The 20,186-nt window shown below is 40.1% G+C and overlaps 1 protein-coding gene across 1 annotated transcript; it reads right to left on the minus strand.

Annotated features, from left to right (window-relative positions):
* Positions 1 to 484: 484 nt before the first annotated feature.
* Positions 485 to 18,491, minus strand: LOC129101879 (serine protease HTR4-like). The gene is given in 11 exon segments (XM_054611831.1): positions 485 to 650; positions 2,756 to 2,851; positions 3,229 to 3,343; positions 3,346 to 3,367; positions 5,071 to 5,103; positions 5,232 to 5,426; positions 7,680 to 7,698; positions 7,700 to 7,876; positions 7,977 to 8,076; positions 15,541 to 15,761; positions 18,322 to 18,491. Coding segments are annotated over 11 exon segments (1,314 nt in total).
* Positions 18,492 to 20,186: the final 1,695 nt, after the last annotated feature.

Below are 20,186 nucleotides of genomic sequence, written 5' to 3' on the forward strand. Positions count from 1 at the left end.
TGTTATAATTCAGGTTTTCGTACTTTACTTTAGTACTGTGATGGCCATCTTGTGGTGTTGCTTTTTTCCCTGCCTGTTGGCTGACCAGCAGGTGATAATGATTATTACTGCCTCTACAAGAAATTGCCTGATTTTCTCTTTCACTCTTGCTAGAGGAAAATCTTACAGAGAGAAATATTGCTTTAAAACAAACCATAAACTATTTAATTGGAGCCTCGTGGTGTGCAGAGCTCCCTCGTGCCCTGCAGTTTATTATTTTTGTCCTGTTCCTGACTATGAAGAATTAGCGTCTTTACTTTTTGCTACCTCTGATTGTCCAACATTATTTGATTTAAGTGGTGGCTCCAGAAAGTGACAAAATGTGCCCCTCTCGTGACCAAACAATTGACCAAGTAATGCAGGGAACCACACCAACAGCTGTTTGTTCCATTGTGTATTAAAGTCAATCTGAGCCTTTGTTGGTTGCCATGTACAGTGAGCGTTGTCATTCAGTCTCTTCAGGAGTGATGGTCAGAGTAACATCCTCACCCTTTCGTCTCACCGTCACTGAAAGCGCGGCGCCGCTCTGGACGGCTTCGCTCACTTCCTGCGTGGTGTGGACGGGCCGGCCGTTGACGCCGATGATGACGTCATGATCCATCAAGCCAGCGCTGCGGAGAAGAGACAAAAGGCATCACTCACGCGTTAACCATCTGAACCCCAAGCAGTTTTTCTTTGCTCCTGTCACATTTTTCTATCTGTGGAATTGAATTTTCGCTGCTAAATAAAAGTCCTGCATCTCTATGGAAACTACACAACCAGGACTTAAGTAGATATTACTCAAACATGTCTTTTTGTGCAGAGTAACACAATTACTATGCCATAAATCATAAAAGAGAAAGAAACGCAGGTTAAATTTCTTTGATAATTTATTTTACAAAAATTTGAAAACAATGGATTCTATATATCCAACGTTTTTTACCAGTGTCTACAAGTGTTACCAATGTTGGGAAAAATAATGTTCCATCTGCCTATATTTATTGATCTATTCACATTTTTACAGCCTCTCCTCTCTGCTCTGTGTTCAGCAGCCTGAAGTTCCGTCAAAATTTCACAGAATTTTTGAGGCTTGACTGTTGGTCTCAGCGAAATCAATCACAGATTCCCAGTTGTGTCAAGGGGTTCAGAATTGAATGCTTTTTTTACTGCCGGAAAGATGAAAATCTGACAATAACAGCGTTTTCACAGCTTCTGCCTGTGATAAAAGTTGTAGTTTTGATGATTGTTTGAAGAAAACACGCTTTTGAAGGGTTTTGGACATTTACACGTGAGGCATTTACTCTCTCTGATGATCTTTTTCAGACTGATTGATTGAATACGCACAAGACTGTAAGATTGTACATTCTGATCTCAGACAATAGCGAGGGATGCAAGGAGCAGTTCAGCGCACAATTTCAGCACTGTCATGGTGAATAGACATCCTCTGCTGTTGTATGTTAGAACACTGCTGTGTGCTGTTCAAAGTGTCAGGCTTCAATGTCACGGGAGGCTGTGTTGGATTATTAAGAATATAGAGAGCAAAAGAGAGAGAGAGAGAGAGATCCTGTCTTCACCAGGAGAAAGATGTCAGAGCTTGGCCTGTGGGGAAGCTCGGGCATAATGAGCAGCCGGACTGATCTACGGCCTTGAGAGCTGCAGGGATGCACTTATTCCACGGCTGGAAAAATATCCAGAGGGCCACTGAATGCCAGTTCACAGCCCTGCTGTTGCATTTTGTAAAACACCTAGCGCCTTAGCAGGCTCTGTCCATCAATGGTTACTGATTAGCTCCAGGTAATGCTGTGTAATAATAATTATTAAAAAAAACCCAGCTCACTATAATCAAGCTTAGTATGAAACTTACACCAATTGGAAAAGACGCAAACTACATCTTTTATGCAAGAACTAACAATTGACTTTGGAGAATAACGTTGACATGTGAATGTGACAATTAGGGACTCCTGTTTTTTTTGTTAGCTGATGTGTTTTGGACTGAAACCACAGGAAAGATACATTGAAAAAACCTGCACAGATTCATTGCACATTCCAAAATATTAGATTTTAAAATAATGGTCAGTAGAGAGGAATACAAGTTTTAAGACAGTTCCGCATCGGCTTCACTCGGGGGTTGCCACCTGTTTATAACTAGTAACTAGCATCACTAGGGCCCGTTATAATATTATGCACTGAGGCCCTTAGTAACTACCCTACGCCACTGTTGGTTAGGTTTCTCATACGGACGCTAAAGGGTGCCCCGGTACCTCGCTATCAGACACCCAGGACCACTGACAAGCAGTGTTTGTTGAGAAATTTAGCAGTTAAAGCAGTTTGGAATATTGAACTTACATTCAAAATGAATGCTAAAGTTACTCTGTCTGCTAGGCAAAGGTTTGCTAACAAGTTAATACAGTGATATCAATATCATTCTTCTCAGCCTTTTCAGACTGCCACAGAGTCTGTAACTGCTAAATGCCCCACTATGTTCACCAGTGGGTGGCTTTATCGGACTGCTGTTTGCTGCTGAGCAGGTAGAGTATAGTACTTTTTCTGATTTTTTTTTTTAAATGACTAAAAACAGCTGCCTACCACGACTGGAAACAAAGCGGATTAGAGCGGTGAGACTGAACCAGCAACAAACCAAAAGAAGGGGAAACGGCAAATATCAACGAATATCAGTAAATTGTATTGATGGGATTTCACAGCCCACAGTAGAAAGTGATTGTAGCTTGACTCTTACCTGGATGCAGCTGTTCCAGGTATTACCTCATAGATGTAAACGCCTGAGCTCACATCTGGAAATTCCAACTCACGCTCCTTGAGATTTCGGATCAAACTGGACAAGTGGAGACGAAGATGGATTAGAGAAATCTAGAAACAGTGTTCAAAAAGACTCATGCCAAATGAAAACAACAGCCATATATATATTATATATATATATGACAGGTTAAACATATATATATATATATATATATATATATATATATATATATATATATATATATATATATATATATATATATATAAATAGCCAGCGTTGTTACTGAACATCATTCTGAGTCACTATCAGGTAACTGTGAGGACGCAACACCACAATGATAAATCAGAACACGCAATTTCTTTTTTTGTCCAGTATTTACTAAAGGCAAATGAAAGATTGAATAATGAATTATTTTAATGAGTGAATTAGATCATCCAGTATTTCCTAGAGACCAGATCCACAACACCAGCATTAGATCCTGCTCACCGCTGACTTGTCTGTTGTAGGAATCAGCGAGGAACTGGCGTATTCCGTCTACAGGGATGGCAAAAGAGATTCCTGCTTCCTATTTATGCCAATTACATCTCCATCCTGTTAAAAAAACTGAATGGAAAGAGGATGAGGCCAGGTGTGTTTCCATCCATCAACGCTTTTATGAAAAAGTAATTTTTTTAAAGCAAAATGTGACAAAGTGCAAAGTAAACAGAATTAGCAAATAAATGGTGACTAATATGAAGCATGTGAAAAAATCGTCTCCTCTTCGCTCCGCACAGATCTCATTAGAGCTTCCTCTAATTATTACATGAAACAAACAAACAAAAAGTCATATTTTTTCTCAACCTCATTGGAAGACGCAATTAACCAAAATATTTTGTATTTTTCTATTTTGTATTTTTCTAAACAAACAGAAAAGTCATATTTTTTCTCAACCTCATTGGAAGACGCAATTAACCAAAATATTTTGTATTTTTCTAAATCTTGCCTTTTGCCTTGTTAATCTATTGGTCCTCAAGTTTTAAACGGTATGTTTGGAAGTTTTGAGATTTTTATGAGTTTGTTTAAAACGAGTGAAATAAATGGTGTTGCGCCTGGAAAAAAAACAAAACGTACAAGTATCCCGACATTTTCTATAATTTCCTTGAGTCAGTTTAACCGTTTTCTTGTGTCATGCCCTTTACCTCTCAACAGTTGCAGTGGTGTTTGGGCACGGTAATCACTTAGTTGGGTTTAGGGAAAACACTATAGTTTAGCTTGAAATAACTATGTGAACTAAGTAAAATATTTATATAATTTACGTAACTTAAAAAAAAAATACAACAATACTTTGGGACGCTGGTCTCAAACGGCGGTCTCCTGTTTGTTTGACCCATCCACCTCACCACCCCCCTACCATCAGCACTCTCTCTCACATTTTATTCTACGACACTTGTTGAGAGCGTACAATAGTTAAACTGATGTTTTTATATTGCAGTCAGTACAGACTAAATGCACGCAAAATGATGTGTCTTTCCTGCGCCATTTGGTGAGAGCAGGCGAGTCATGTCAACGAGCCGTCTTCTTCTGCAATCATATAATGGTTTTCCAAGTGGAGAATCGGGGCCATATACCCATGAACCAACTTCTAATAATTGCATAACGTAGTGGATGGAAATGTGACTTCATTCATCTTTTCTTTTGCAGATTTTCTCGAAATTCTGTTGAAAATTGGGATAATTGGGATGGAAACCTGGCAATTGTGATCTGAATTGTGATCATCGGTTTGATTTCGGTTTGATTTCTCGGCGAGAGTAGTACGGCTCTTTTTCTTCCAATGCACATTCCAAAGCTCATAGTCTATTAAATGTTCCTTTTACCTTCAACAAAACCCATCAGTCTTGGTTATTGTAGCAACTTATCTGGGTTTTCACAGTGAAGGGCGATTTATAAAATGCACCGTCGGTATGGCAACTGTTCTCCTTTAGAAAGAACTGCATTTTTAAGGGAAAGGAAGCTGGAGGCAGCGACCCTGATAAATGAATGTACCATCTGTATGATTTTATTCCACGGTAACAATGCAAAGGCTTCCATAATCGGGTCTTGTCCTAAAATACTGTGAGGGAAGGGCTTAATGATGAACCTGAGGGAGCAGACTGGAGACTTTGGGTATTAAATAAAACAAAATCATGACCTTAGTCTTCACTGTCATGAATAAAACAGGAAAGATTGCCTGCATAGCAGACGGCATAACAAATATGCAAATGATGAATAATGGTATCATCACTTTTCATGCGCTATAGCACTATAAATCCTCTTACCAAGTTGACAAGTGGCCCACCAGAGTTGCCATACTGTGAATCAACAGAGAAAAAGAAACATTTTACTTTATCATTGTTAAAGTGGAACAAAAATTGTCAAGACGGATCAAATTAAAACGGAGAACCAAGAAAGGAAAGGAAGTGCTTGTTGTCTCACTTACGTTAATGATGGCGTCAGTTTGGATGTAGTCCATGTCCGAGTCCTTAAAGCCCAGCTCCTGGCCCTTGCGCTGTGCGGTGCTGATGATGCCCGTGGTGACGGTGTTCTGCAGGGAGAAAGGGCTTCTCAGCATCACCACGAACTCCCCGGGACGCAGATCCGAGGACTGGCCGAGACGGAGCACAGGCAGGGGACTCTGCAGCAAAACACAAGAGAAGGATACCAATCAATGTTATTTATGGAACAGGAACACATGCTGGGTGAATGAATGTCGTTATTTCATTTATTAGCTTACCTTGGTAAGATTACTTAAGGTCAGCAGGCTAACTAGCCCTCCTAGATACTAGGATTGGTCAGTATAGATTGAATAAAAAGTCAATGAGGATACACACTGCTGACACACTGTTTAGTAAGGCTTGATTTTAACCAAAGATGTATTTATTCTTGTCTTTTAAACTTCACTTTTTTGATCATATGCGCCAGATTGGAACTCAGCTGTGTCCCCATATATGTGGCCACACCTGACTTTAATGCCACCTGCCTGATCAGATAGTGATTGAAGGTATTTCGTGGTCAAAGGAGCGGCTTTAAAACTTTGGATAAACAGATTTAATTTACTATAAATTTGTTATTTCTGCAGCTTACTCTTTCTCTATTAGTAGACTTCTTTTTTTTTGAGTCGCCGCTAACAAATCTTAAGTCCCCCCTTAATTTGTTATCTAGAATATTAATTTTGAAGCAAAAAATGTAATAATGTTGGTTAGGGTTATGTTGGTTGTCCATCAGCGGTACCCTAGCAGACAAGTGATCATTTCAAGCTTTATGCGTCTCATTTATATGCCAAAAGTTTTAAAGTTGTGAAAAAGCTTTTTGCGTGGAACTTTATGCCAAGTCATTACTGTGAAGCGTTTGCAATTATGTTTAGGATAAAAGTCCCCCGTTAATTTGTTTTTAAGAAGTTTTATTTTGAAGCAACAAAATGAGGATATGTTGGGTGTCCATCAGCAGTAACTGAACAAGTAGTCTGGCTGATCGGATCCCAATGCCAGCGAACAGACATGACAGTTAATGATCGGAAGACAAGTCGCATTAAAAAGTGTAACCTCGGCCTTAAAACAAACTTGATTGTGGGTAATGTAGGTGGCATGTTATGACTCGAAAGAATAGAATGAATAAATAAAGACCACTAAACTTTACTTATGCTGCATTTATTTTTCATGGTGAGTCCAACAGTGTTATTTGAACGCAGCCCTAAATCTGCGGCCTACTCTTTTAATAAGGTTTGCTTCCATCAATTAAATAATTTCTGCCTGCTGCTCTGAGAGCATTTGTGGAACTTTGGACTGGAATTTTAATCAGAAAATAGTACTACGCTTTTCTCAGAAGTGCTCCAATGGACCTAACCTGTGTTGTGTCTAGTTTATGTCCCCTGACCTTATATCATTTTCCATCAAGTCTCTAGGGTGGTATGTGTGTAACCACTTCAGTTCTGGCTTAGAAACAAAGCAATCTCTGCTTATTAACAACATGTAAAGTTATTAATTTAAACCACAAATTTTCATTCTGAGCCTTGATTGCTTCATCTCAGGCTGAATCAATGCCCCTGGTAATAAAAGCTGCTCTACATGAATCTTTGCCTATTTTCCTGAGACAAAGCACTACACTGGGAATGCTTTTCTTTTATAAGCACCAATCTCGACATTGGATTTGTTGAGTACACAAAAAACTAAACTAAACCTTAGCTTGTCCCTGCCTGCCTCCTCAAGGCTGATGCCATTTGTCTCTTGGGTGGCTCGCAATGCTCTGCCAAATTTAGCCATATATCTCCCGCGGCATGGAGTCTTATGTCATCACAAATTTGCCTTTTAGGCAGGCTTTAGAACCCTCTCTACAAGGAATGTAACCCAGAGAGTTATAGCATTGTACAGCTGTCACCACTCCCTGATTGGTTTTCAGACACTCTCCTTCACCTATAAAGCAGTATAAAGACAGTGATTCCTCTGACTTTCTCTTTGGGATTCTTGAGGCACTCTTGTATTCAGATCAGTACTAAAAAATGTTAATAATGTGCTTCATGCTGAGTGGAGTCTGACTGAGGGAGTAGAGCGTCCCCCTCTACCATACAAAGCAGCTGGTTGTGTGAAAGCATGTCTGAGTAGTGACATGTTTTATTCAGGACAGCACTTGCCAATACACAAAAAAATCGGAGGCTTTCAATTTACGGGACATGACCAAACACTGCCCCAGAGGAATTCAGACAAGACATTCACCAAGTGAAGCCGTAGAGTTTAATTTTTGAGGGCAGAGGCCCTTGTTGACTTGCTCCATGGAATAACTTATTGTTCGGTGGTTAATACACTTTGATGACAAACCGTAAGGCCAGAGGAACACAGGAAGGAATTGAGTCTAAGGCCCTTGAGGAGTTGACGGGGAAATAGAGGGCACTCACGTCAGGTTCGATTTTGAGTGTCGATCTTCTGGTCAATGTCCTTGACTGAAGCGTCGTACCGCGAGCCGCTTTTCAGCTCCACTCTTATTCGCCGCTTATTGTTAAGTACGTGAGCACTGGTGACGATCCAGCCGTCCTCTGACACCACAAACCCAGAGCCACTTGACACCAAGACCTCCTCGCTGGAAAATGGCACTCTGGCAAGAGAAAAGGCAAAAGGGAAACATGATTGTGGATCTGCAGGAATATGAGTGTTGAAGGTAACAATTATAATGTTCTTGCTTTGGTTAGGTTTACCCTTGGAAAAGCTCTAGGTGCACCACAGCTGGGCCGATCTTGTCCACAACATCTGCAATGAAGTTGAACTTGTAGCGCATACTTCCTTGATGATGCATTCCTTTGAGGACACAGGACAATAGATGACAGGCTAGGACATTCAGCTTCTCTAAAATGTGATGGATTAAATCTGTAAATTTAAAAAGGAACAATATTCAAACTATTTCTAGCCATGCTAGAATGTAAATGTTGATCAGTTGGTCTTTTGGTTCATCAGACTGAACATCACAACAACAATTGACAAACGTAAAATTTGGTGGTCCTGTCATGTTCCCCACAGGATGAATTCTATTGATTCTGGTGGTCCCATGCCTTTACCTGTACCGCAACAAAAAGGTTTTAAGTTGAGGTTTTGAGTAAAATATCTTGACAGCTTTGGCCATTGAGGTTGGCGGATTCAACAAGAGTGTATGCGTCAAGCTGTCACTGTTAGCATAGAGCCCACACTGTCAGTAACTGCACTCCCTGAAGAAATACACGTTTTTGGAAAAACGAAAAAAAGATTTTAGAGTGAAGCTGACAGAAGGGTATAAAATATGTGTTTGAATAATCTATCCAGGATGAGAAATTGATTAAGCAGCAAAAACAGGTTATAAAGATAAAGATAGATGTTGAAGCTACAGATCCAACTGTAAAAGTGAACCGCTACATCACCTGGCGATTGTGACAGAAGACAATGAAGTAAAGGATTACACTGTTCCTGTCAAGCCAGTAGGTCTTTATTCACTGATACAACCATTGAAAAGCAAAAGCAGCATGTGTTATGACATATAGTATACCTTCAATAGCTTAGGTAGCATAGAAGTGTAAACGTTAGTAAATTATGTGATAACTTAATCTGCCAATGTTAGCTACATAGGTTTTTATGTAGACATAGAAAGCTTTAGAAACGTACATCCCTATCACACAATATTTTACTATGACTAGCTCAAAATTCACGATAGCTACACTATGATTAGCCATTCTGCGTTTGAGGGTTGGATTTAGCAAAAGGTCAATAAGGAATAGCCAGATTTGAGCCAAATGCTTACGTCAGCATGCTAACACGGTGGCAATGTTAACGTGCAGATGTTCAGTAGGTCGAGGCCAACCTGTTTTTTTGATTTTTTCGGCGGCATTTTCACCTTTATTGAACAATTTGACAGTGAACAGCAGGACAGAAAACAGGGAGTGATTGGGGTATGACACACAAAAAAAGTTGCTGGCAACATAGCCTTTATGTGACATGTGCTGTAACCCCTCAGCTAGCACTACATTACATTACATTACATTACAGTCATTTAGCAGACGCTTTTATCCAAAGCGACTTACAGTCAGTAGTATATTACATATCATTCACCCATTCACACACTGATGACAGGCTACCATCAAGGTGTCACCATCAGACTCTAACTAACATTCATCATCCAGTCCACACCGATGGCAAGCCTTCAGGAGCAACTTGGGGTTAAGTGTCTTGCCCAAGGACACATCGACTGCCGAAGCCGGGTATCGAACCACCGACCCTCTGATTGGAGAACTACCTTGCTCTCCACTACACCACTACCTTATACCCTATTAGTCCAGTTTTGCAGGTATAAGATCATAAGCCAAAAAGTGTTAGACAAATTAAAATTTGGACCGTCATCAGTCCTGATGCTGGCTAAATAGACTACAAAACGTCATTATGCCGACTTGTCCGCCTTCACAGACTCGTTGTGTTTAATAACGCTCATGAAACCGTGGTGTAGTTAGTTTATAGCCTTACATAAGCTTTTTACTGCTGACAATTGCGTTCACATTTGAAAAAACATAAAAGTTATTATCTTGCTGAAAACAAACGTGTTAGCATTATAAACTTGTATTTGCCACAGAGCTAATTTAATCCAAAATCAAAGGGACAAGTCCCATTGGCTTTTTGTTGGGGGAACCAGTGGGTTTCTGATGAGCCAAAATGAAGCTAAAGTGGGTGGCTGCGGACGTCGCTATCTTGGCAGTAACGCCACAGCCTATCTCCTAGGTAATCCAAAATATGGGCAAAGAGGTGGAGCGCGGTTGGAGTTGGGGCGTGCCAAATGAAGCCTGGTTGCCAAAGGCTAACAAGCAAAGCTACTGCTAGCCAGCTATCATTAAGCCTGTGGTCTTGTTAATATATAATTAAAACAATATTAACCTTAGAATTTCACTCACCAAAAAAACTGGAGCAGGACTTCTTCAGTCAATCAATCGTTTAATTTGTAAAATGAAAATGATCAAGGTAACATAACAACTTCAACAATATACAATCATGTCAGCTCCTTCAATTTGTGCATTATAGAATTAACACTGCAAAAATTTCAGTTGTCATGAATCAAAACCGTTTTCTGCATGAGTCAGTGAACATGTTATTTCTGTCGTATAGTTGTGCATTTTTACATGGGATTCTATGAGGATTGACTCGCTTTAGAGTCAGCCTCAAGTGGGCATTGAACAAACAGTTTTTGGCACATCCGGATTGGCAACAAATGTCTGTCCCCGAGGTATCCGCTTGGATTTAAGTCCACTGCAAGACTCCGCTATCATTTGATAGCTGCTCCGTTTAAAGGTCTGTTTCACAAAAGATGATGCACTAAAACATAACATGCCCAAAAAGTTTTGCAGATGAGCAGAATTTGCCCTTTGCCGTTAGGGCTGCATTTCATCGGGCTTTAAGAATTACAGGTTATTTTTGTCTTATTTGTGCAGGTTAAGCGCTTGCAAGAGCCGCACAATTCTTTTGTGAAGTCTTTACAATCACACTGCAGCTAGTCTGGCTTTAGACTGTGATTAATTCAATATAAATATTTTTTTCATTTATTGCTAGAGAGTAAATATTAGGCTGAATTTTCAGAGCACATGACTCAACATCTCAAATCTCAAATCTTGTATTGCTGTGGATCTAACAGAGATCAAGGACAGGCAAACCTCTTCATAAAAAAATAAATAAAGCAAGTGCCAAAGCCATCTATTCATCTCTGCTGCCTTGCTTTATATATACAGTTTATTAGATGTTTTTCAAATCTGATAGAGTTGAAGGCTGGAGTGCCAACAACAGGAAATGGAAGGTCAAACCTCACTAGTTGAGAAGGCGGGTTGGGATCTTTTTAAAATCCTATCTGCTGTGGACACCTGTGTTTGAGTCATCTGAGGGCAGTGCAATCTCTTTCCCGATAATATATCTCCAAAATGATCTTCCTTTGCTCTCTAAGCAAACACGCAATCCCTCTTCTGAAGCCACAGCATTCTGACTGATGCTGTGTTTACTGAGTGGCACAAATTAACTTGTCTCTGCAGTAACAACCTCATATGCAAATGCCAGCATGTCTATTGCCAAGAGCTACCTTGGCACCAACTATTTCTGCCTGTCAGAGAGCTAAACTAACAAATCAACAATATCCTCTCTGTTGGCATGGAGATCCTGTACCTTTTACTACCCTTTCAATTATACTCTAATGCTATGTGCCAACTTGTGTGATTATTATGGATCACCCATCAGATGAATACCACATATATGACATGCCATCTGATCTGCTATCAGGTCGTTAAATTGGAAAACAAGTGTAGATCTGCTTAAGAACGCCATGTACATCACACATTCAACATTTCCATCACAAATATGTCATTTCAAAGAGGGTTACACGTTTTAACCAGTTAATGGTCCTCTCAAACATAGATTATTTTTCCCTTGTCAAAGGATTTATTGTACTTAAAGGCACCTTTTGGATCATTTGGCCACTAGTTGCACCACAAAGCAATATATACTGTATGTGAGCCCTCAAGTGGGCCTCGTGAGTCACAGTGTAGTTGGTTTAACTCTATGCATTCATATGTTTGTTAGTCTTCAAAGACGCACACAATGAGTTTCATTTACCAACCATTCTTAGAAAGACATTTCATCTTAAATCTAAGTTTTCACAAATTTCTGGCCTTCACTGTTTTCTTTTTAATTTGGGATTTATTCTTAGGTAAGAACAGCACATTTGAGTGCTCATGTGTTTATGCTAATATTGGGTTCTTGCGTTTTCGTCAATTCTACAGTTGTATAACATAGGTTTAAATTTAGTTTTTAATTAAGAATATATATTTTAATTATTTTACAAAACATTGTGGTCTTTTCAAATAAATGAACACTGCACTGAAAAGCTTAACGAGTAATTGCATCCCATTCAATTCTTTGTGATATTTGGATCCCCTAGTGATGCTACTAAATCTGACAGCTTCTTTGGTGCTTATTTCCTGCAGAAGTACCTCCACTTGAAAAAGTGAAGTTTTGAATTTTTTTACATTTGTAGTCCGTTGCTCCAACTTTTGTTTGGGTGTTTCAATTTCACAGCCCTGCACACTTTATTTGGCGATTGTCAGGGCTTTTACTCGTGCTGTTTAGGATCACTTGGCACATGAATTTAATTTACAATGGAATTCATCATTATAAGAACACAAGTATGCACAATTCTGGGGTTTAAGAACACGTCGTGAATCTGACGTAGACTTTTCTGAGGACCTTTCTTAAGAACAAATTAAGAGCAAACTAAGGAAGATTTTGGTGAACGGGGCCCATTGTGTTTTTGTGACGAATAAGAGTTAAACATGTATACATTTGCAGCCTTGAGGTTGAATATCTATGTATTATACCTACAGTATAGGTATATAACCTACAGGTTTTCTGTTCTTACTGTTTGAATATAGTGTGGCCAAGATTTAATATGGTTGAATCAAAATATTTGATTACCTTTGAGCCTGTTCAGACCCTGACCCCCCTAATGGACATAACCTCACTAGAATGTCTAGAACTATAATTACTGTGGTTTGACGCGACTCAAATGCACAAACTTATTTGATTGTATTTCTTTTAGCCAATTACAGAGTCCCACATCAGCTAAGGGTTCTGTTCAAGGGTTTCTAAAGAATAGCATTCACACTCAAGTATCTTGACTGCTTACTCTAAATAGTTTGATTGCATGAACTTGAACTGACGTTTATTGAACCTCTTTAGCCCCGTCTGACATGTTTATTCAAGTTAGCTTTTTGACTTTAAGCTCCACTATTCTTAGTTCGTTTTATGGAACGGGTCTCAAGTGTGCTAGAGCAGAGAGATGTGTAGAATGGGCATGTAGGGGGGTCTGGAGGTCTGGAGCTGGGAACCCAATTAATTAAACATTATGTACAAGTTTTCTGAATCTGCTCTATTGATTTACAGAATAGGATTTTACACGGCAAACATTGTCAGAGGCATTAAATGTTCTGACAAAGGTTGTGATATGTGCAGATAATAAAATAATCATTCAACTATGGCAAGTTTTGTCTTTAAGCTTTTTGGGTGTAATTTGTAGTAGTAATAATGGTCCACAATGCTGTGAAATTGCATCGTTTTAGGTCAAAAACCTTCATATTTTGAAAAGGCAGGCATTTTCAGAAAATACTTGGTAGGTGATTTGCTAAACCATCTGTCAATCAATATCTTGCCAAAGTCAGTCGGGAGAGGAGAGAAAACATAATATCCATTGATTAATTTCTTTAATGAAGGAATACTCTTTAGTTCTGATATAACTGATGCTATTGCAGCATCTAAGCTAACCTCTCCAGGAGCTGCCATTATTGTTTTGAACAAACCTGTGTCGTCATGATCATCTAAACCCCACCCCTATCTGCCAGTAACTCCTATCCCAGGATGCTTGGTCGGTGCACTGGCTCAACGGAAACAGACACATTACAGATGGATTCTCATTATATATTTGATCCTGTGATTCTCTCTCGACCTTGTAATATCCAGCTGCCCTGCCAGCAGGGTACTCCATTTAATATTTAATATTTGTCCATTGACAGGGGATTCTGAATTAAAGTTGCCGTGGCATATTGTGAATTACCAGAAAGGCCTCCAAGCCATCTGTAGTCAAGTAGTATTAAGGCCTCATTGTATGTTGTAAGCTTGTGCATACCTGCTTGTATAGGAGAGCAGTGCATCCTCTTTTGATGGCTATGATAAGAAACTGCACATTATGATAAGGGATTGAACCAGATGGTAAAAATGAGGAGGATATATATATATATACATAAACAGCAGCATGGTGGATTCCCTCTGGAGGATAAAACTCCATCATTGGAAAATTTGTAAATGCATTTTTGTCTTGCTCTTATGAGCATGAAAATGCAGAACATTGGAGGCACACTACATCAAGCCTTCTGGGAAGACATTCTACAGATACATATATTGTTTCCATCCAATGTAAGAGTCGTGCACAGTCTCCAGAACGGAGAAGGGATCTCCTGAAGTCAAATTAAAGAGCGCAGGTGATGATGAGTGGGGTTTTTCAAGTGCCAAACACCAGGAAAATAAAAAAATCAGAACATATTTTAAACCTTCATTTGTTCAGGGAATTATAATGGAGCACAGTGATTTTTTTTTTATATTTAGCAATATATCAATATATCATTCCTTCAGACCTATACAGCTGAGTTTTAAGAAGAACTCTGGCAATTTACCATTACACTTTTTCTTTCCACCTGCTTAAAGCCCATGTGTCTTTCAAACTTCACACCCCAGTTTGCAACACAGCTGGTTCCTTTCAAAAATGTGTAGTCTCTCAGACCAAGCTGAAATAGCTGAGTTTATTTTCTCAGACTTGGCAACACGCCTCCAGAGCCACAGAAGAAATTACAAACTGTTTGAGTGAGTCCTAACCATGACAAGTAGACTGACTTTTATGTGGGAAATTGGTGGAGTTCTTCTTCGAGAGAATCTCAGCAGTTGCTGTCAGGGCATGGTAAAGCTTTTCTCATTTATTTTCCCTGCTGTCCAGTACTAACAAACATAAACCCATGACCTACTGTACATGTGAGGTTAGTTTATTATAAATATTCATATGTCCAACAGCCTTTATCACCGTCTGTAAACAAATGTCTGGAAAAAGCAGCAGGAATATAGAATCATTGCCTCTTAGGAATGTTTGAAATTTGATCATTGATAGGTACTGGATTATGTAGCTCATTCAGCTTGTACTTTAAGACAGTTTGACATTTTAGCAAATAATGCTTTCTTGCTTAGCTCAACATCTGGAAACAGCTGGCCTGGTTCCATCCAAAGGAAACTAAATCCACCTTAAGCTCAATAAGTAATAATAATAATAATAATAATTGATTGTACTTGTATAGCGCTTTTCTAGTCTTCCGACCACTCAAAGTAACACTCATAATTCACTTTGGTACGCAGGTTTGACTATATCAGCCTATTTATTATTTTTGTTATTATTATTACTAGTCGTATAATAATAATAATAATATAATAATATATAATATATATATATATATATACACACAGTATATATAGTAGTAGAAGCAGACGATACGGAAGCACTCTAAAAACAGTGATGGTAACAACATTCAAATTAATTAATAAGGAGGTGTTGAATAAATATAACGTATATTACTGTTAATTTCTTATAACAACTTATACTTCTTATAATAACTTGTGCAAGTAAAGATATTTTAATTACTGAAACGAAAATGAAATGAAGTTGACCACACGACTCACCTGAATCGCACCAACCCCTCTGGATCAGAATGACCGGGGGACCCTCACCGAACTCGGCTCTCAGGCGGCAGATGCTGGGGTAAGTCCGGCCGTCGCTGCCGCACACAGGGCCGGAGGAGGCGCACACGCAGGAGCCGCGGGGCCCGCTGCTCCCCGGGGACGGAGTCACACTGCAGCTCCCACCGGGGACGGAGTCACACAGCAGCCGGCGGTGGTGGGCACTCCGAGTAGGGTGAAGTACGCCACAAACTTCATCCTGATCCTAAAGTCTGTTCACAACAGGGTTCCTCTTCTTGTAGACTCTGTCTGACTGTAGGTGTGACTATGACGCCCAGGTGCTTGTGTGTGTCCATAGTTAATTCAGTTAAGGCCTTGGGCACACCACCACACCATGACATTCATGTCACTGCTGCTGTTTTCATAGCCTTTGGTACTGGCTGAGGGCCAGTAATTATCTTCTAGTAGCAGCATGCTCGATTCTCCATCATGTTCCTATGTGCTGTATCCTTATGAAACCTCTATGGAATGCAGCTGCATCAGGGTTTATGTATTTTATGTGGAGACCCAAAGGCGATGGAGGCTACTTAAGTCTCTGCCTCCCACTCATGGATACAAAATCATATGGGTGGAGTAAAAGGCTTTCTGGTTAGTGTGTGGTTTCTAATCAAAGAACTGGCTTTTGAGGTTGAGGTGAACCTCAGGGCAATTAACAGCGGCATTTTCAGTTGACATATATTGCATATGTTTTTTTAAATTTATTTTATTCTTTATAATCAAAACACTTAAAGTGGCCCTATTATGCTTTTCCACTTTTCCCCTCTTCTTTAGTGTGTTATATATTTTTGTACATGTAAAAGGTCCGTAGAGTGTGAAACCTGAAGTCCACCCCTAAAAGGAGTTACCCTCCCCCTCAGAAGCTCCTGAGCTGCTTGAAACAGCTCCATTGAATTCTCTCCTTCACTTCTGTAACATTATGAGGTAACAATGTCACAGGAGTGACGTAAAACTCCTTCCGGCTAATTTGGCCCGCCCTCAAACAACAAAAGAAAGAGAAGGAGTTTTTTGAAATGTGAAAAGTTGACCTATCACAACAGCAGGCAGGCTGACCATTCAGGGCAGACTTTACTTTCTGGAGGGAGGAGCAAGCGCTACAACAGAGTGTTCCAGAGATAGGGTGAGAAGAGGTGCTGCAGGACAGCCAGGATGAGAAAAACAAGGAGGATTATGAGCATTAACGCATGTAAACATGTTGTAACTGTAACTTGAGATAAAAATATGCCCCCGGAAAATAGCATAATAGGGGCTGTTTCAATGGGTTTTTGGAGCTATGGTGTGTCATTTTAAATCACCTTTTCAATGCTAAAAAAATCTTAAATTGTTGAAATTCTCTTCCCATCCCTCTAGCAATCAATGCCTTTAATGCTAATATCCTGTGTTTGTGGCTTAGGACCGTAATAAGACCGTCCAATCATTTAATTTGGCCCCAATAAAATGATCAGATGGGCTACCTGCCTGTCTACCTGCGACCCTCTGCCTCATCACTCATTGTGCGCCACCAGAGGTCTCCACAAGCTGCTAGCTTGACAGATGTGAGTACTTACAATATCTATGTTTGTTAAGTACGTTCCTGATTTTTCACGATTTCTTTTCATTCAGAGTGTCTTTGGAGGGAGGCCTGAAGGGACGGCCTGCCGACTTGGCAGCTTTCTCACTAGATTTAGCAACTTTTGGAGCTAGTGCCGCTAGCAATTTTCAGTGCAAAAGATTTGGCAACACTACCTGGGGTTTTTTATTTCGTAATTCTAGCATACTCTTACTAGTTTCTCAAGAATACCAACCCTAACCACATCATACATCACATAGTGTGTTCTGTGGTAAGTTGCCTCAGGGCTGGACAGACAGGCAGAACCTCTCCAGAGGGCAGCTTGGAGGACAACCAAACAGGCAGAGCTGCTCTGTAGGGTGACCAGGAGGAAGACCAGACGGTGGGAGCACTTGTGGAGGACAGGAGGCAGGGCCGAAGAGCTGTACCACTTTGGAGGGTGACCAGAAGTCAGGACCAAAGAGATGAAGCCCTCAGGAAGCCTCAGGAAGCCGGTGTTGAAGGTGAAAGTACTCTAGAGCAGTGGTTCTCAACCTTTTTTCAGTGATGTACCCCCTGTGAAATATTTTTTCAGCCAAGTACCCCCTAACCAGCGCAAAGCATTTTTGGTTGAAAAAAAGATGTAATACACAGCGCTGTGCCATCAGTGTCTGATTTATTAAACTGTCAACACTGAAGATTGAACATTGAACATTGTTGCATTGAACTGAGTGCTTTTGTAATTACATTTTAGTGAGAAACTTGTGCTTGTGCTTCACTGAGAATCTTTGTCAGTCTTGGTGGCAGGGAGGCAACTGCTGTGATCAAGCTCTTCTCCAGGCTCAGTCTGTTTCTCTGCTTTGTTTTGATCACAGTCATTGCAGAGAAGGAGGCCTCACATAAATATGTGGAGGCAAAGGGTAGTAGCTGCTCCAAAGCTTTCTGTCCCAGGTCAGGGTGCTCCTGCTTCACACACACCCAAAACTGTGTGAGTGTGGATGTGGCAAACTTCATCTGGAGGCCACGGTCAGATGACACTTCCAGGAGTTTTTCCTGATAAGTGAAAGGTAGCTTGCTTCCGTTTGCTTCGGACAAGAGAAATGGGTTTCTCACCCAATCCAGCTGTGCAGATTTCTCCTCTATGTCAGGAAAGTAGGAATGCAAATCTTGAATCTTTGAAATGTCCCACTATGACCGACTTGACTGGAGCTCTGTCCACATCCTCACTAGAGAGAAAATCATCCACCTGAGGAAAGCAGGTGAAATCCCCCTGTGCAGAGGCCCTTCTCCACAGCTCTGCTTTCTTCAGGAAGCCACCCACCTTGTCATACAGGTTTAAGACGCTGGTGTCCTTTCCCTGCAGAGACATGTCTGATGTCTTCCATGAACATGTGTTTTGTTCTTTCATGGCATCTCCTGTCACAACTTATAACCTATAGTTTTTCAGCTATACGCTCTCTTACTTAAGACTTTTTTGAATTTTTATGGCATTAAAAACAGTAAATTGTATTCATGAACAGAGTTTCCTGTGACCATAACAGAACCCCTTTCTCCCTCACACTTTCTTTTTTGTACTTTGCATGCACTCGAGATCCGAGTCGGCTTCTTCAAACGACGCAGGCTTCATTCTCCTTTACTCAGCCCCTGATCCCCTTTGTTTGGGCTTTTAGATGCCATAATTATCTGTCGGCTCTCGTTATGACTGAGAGAATAGCTACCTATTGATCAGAGGCTGGTATCTCACTCAAGATTACACCTGTTGGAAGGCATTGCCTTCGTTTGATCCACAGATGGAACTCATTTACTAACTCTAACTTTACTAACTTTTAAGGGGCTTCTCTGAGGGATCTAAAGCAACCTTTGATCGTATGCCACGGCTTGGTAACGTGGTCGGACACTGAAATCAAATTCTTATTTTGGATCTTAAGTGAGAGCAATAAGCCATGAACAGCTGTTGTTGTTTTTTTACCATTAGAATTAAATAAGATATACCAAGGGTAACTCAATACGGATCATTGACAAACCATAGTTCAACTGAAGTTTGATTGATTATATGTTAATTTATTATAATGATTAATACACTGGTCATATACATAAAGCCCTTATCATGAACTGGTTCTAATGCAGCATGATGATTACTACCCCATCAGCATGCGTGAGTATATCATTAGTTTTATTATTTTACTGACTTTTCTCCTGGTGTGCTTCAGACTTAACTGTAGGCCTTTTTCATTTCCCAGGTTGTACATCCTCCATTCCTTTCCTCGCCTCGATGCGGGTGGAGGAGGCTACGAGGAGAAAGGAGTCGAGACAACAGGCATTTAACAGATGAGACATCCTCTCCTCGGGGCGTCATTTTAGAGTGAAGTCATTTCAATTTGACTCGTGGCGCTTTAGTTACACAGATGTATTTTATGAGATCTGTCAGATGAGCATTACAGTAATCATGTCAGCTTATATATCTACTATTGATTCAATTCAAAACGTGGCGTAGTGTGACGGATGTACGGATGGCATATGTTTTTTTAATAAACATACCTATAATAGGGTTTATATATTTTATATTGTAACTATTCTGTACACACACATATACAGTATATATATATATATATAAACATAAATAATATCAAGTTGAAATGCTGCTAGGAATGCTGTTATACCTTGACACAAAAGGTGAAGGGTCATCTTAAAAGACGACATTGGAAGAATACAAAAGGAACAGTTACATTAGTAGAGTCCTGCCGTGGTTTGAGATTATTCCAGCTGTGTGTCACGCCTCTTTTAAATGTCACGGCTGCCGAAAAGAATTCAGGACACACTAGAATTTCCTCGCTTATGGCTCCTCCGGTCAGCCTCCTCGATCCTCAATCCTAAAGATGCAATTTAGGAGTTGAGACGTCCTTCAAGATGGAGCACTGAGATCGATTCCCAGGTTGCAAGCAGGAGGATCAAGGAGAGGAGCAGAAAATCGTGAAACTAGAGAGACCCTCCATGTGTCTCCAACAAGGCTAATAATTACAGTTTTGGGAGGTGTGCACAGCGACTGAGACCCTTAGTTGTATCC

This window comes from Anoplopoma fimbria, chromosome 13 (assembly GCF_027596085.1).
Source record: "Anoplopoma fimbria isolate UVic2021 breed Golden Eagle Sablefish chromosome 13, Afim_UVic_2022, whole genome shotgun sequence".
NCBI classification, from domain to species: Eukaryota; Metazoa; Chordata; class Actinopteri; order Perciformes; family Anoplopomatidae; genus Anoplopoma; species Anoplopoma fimbria.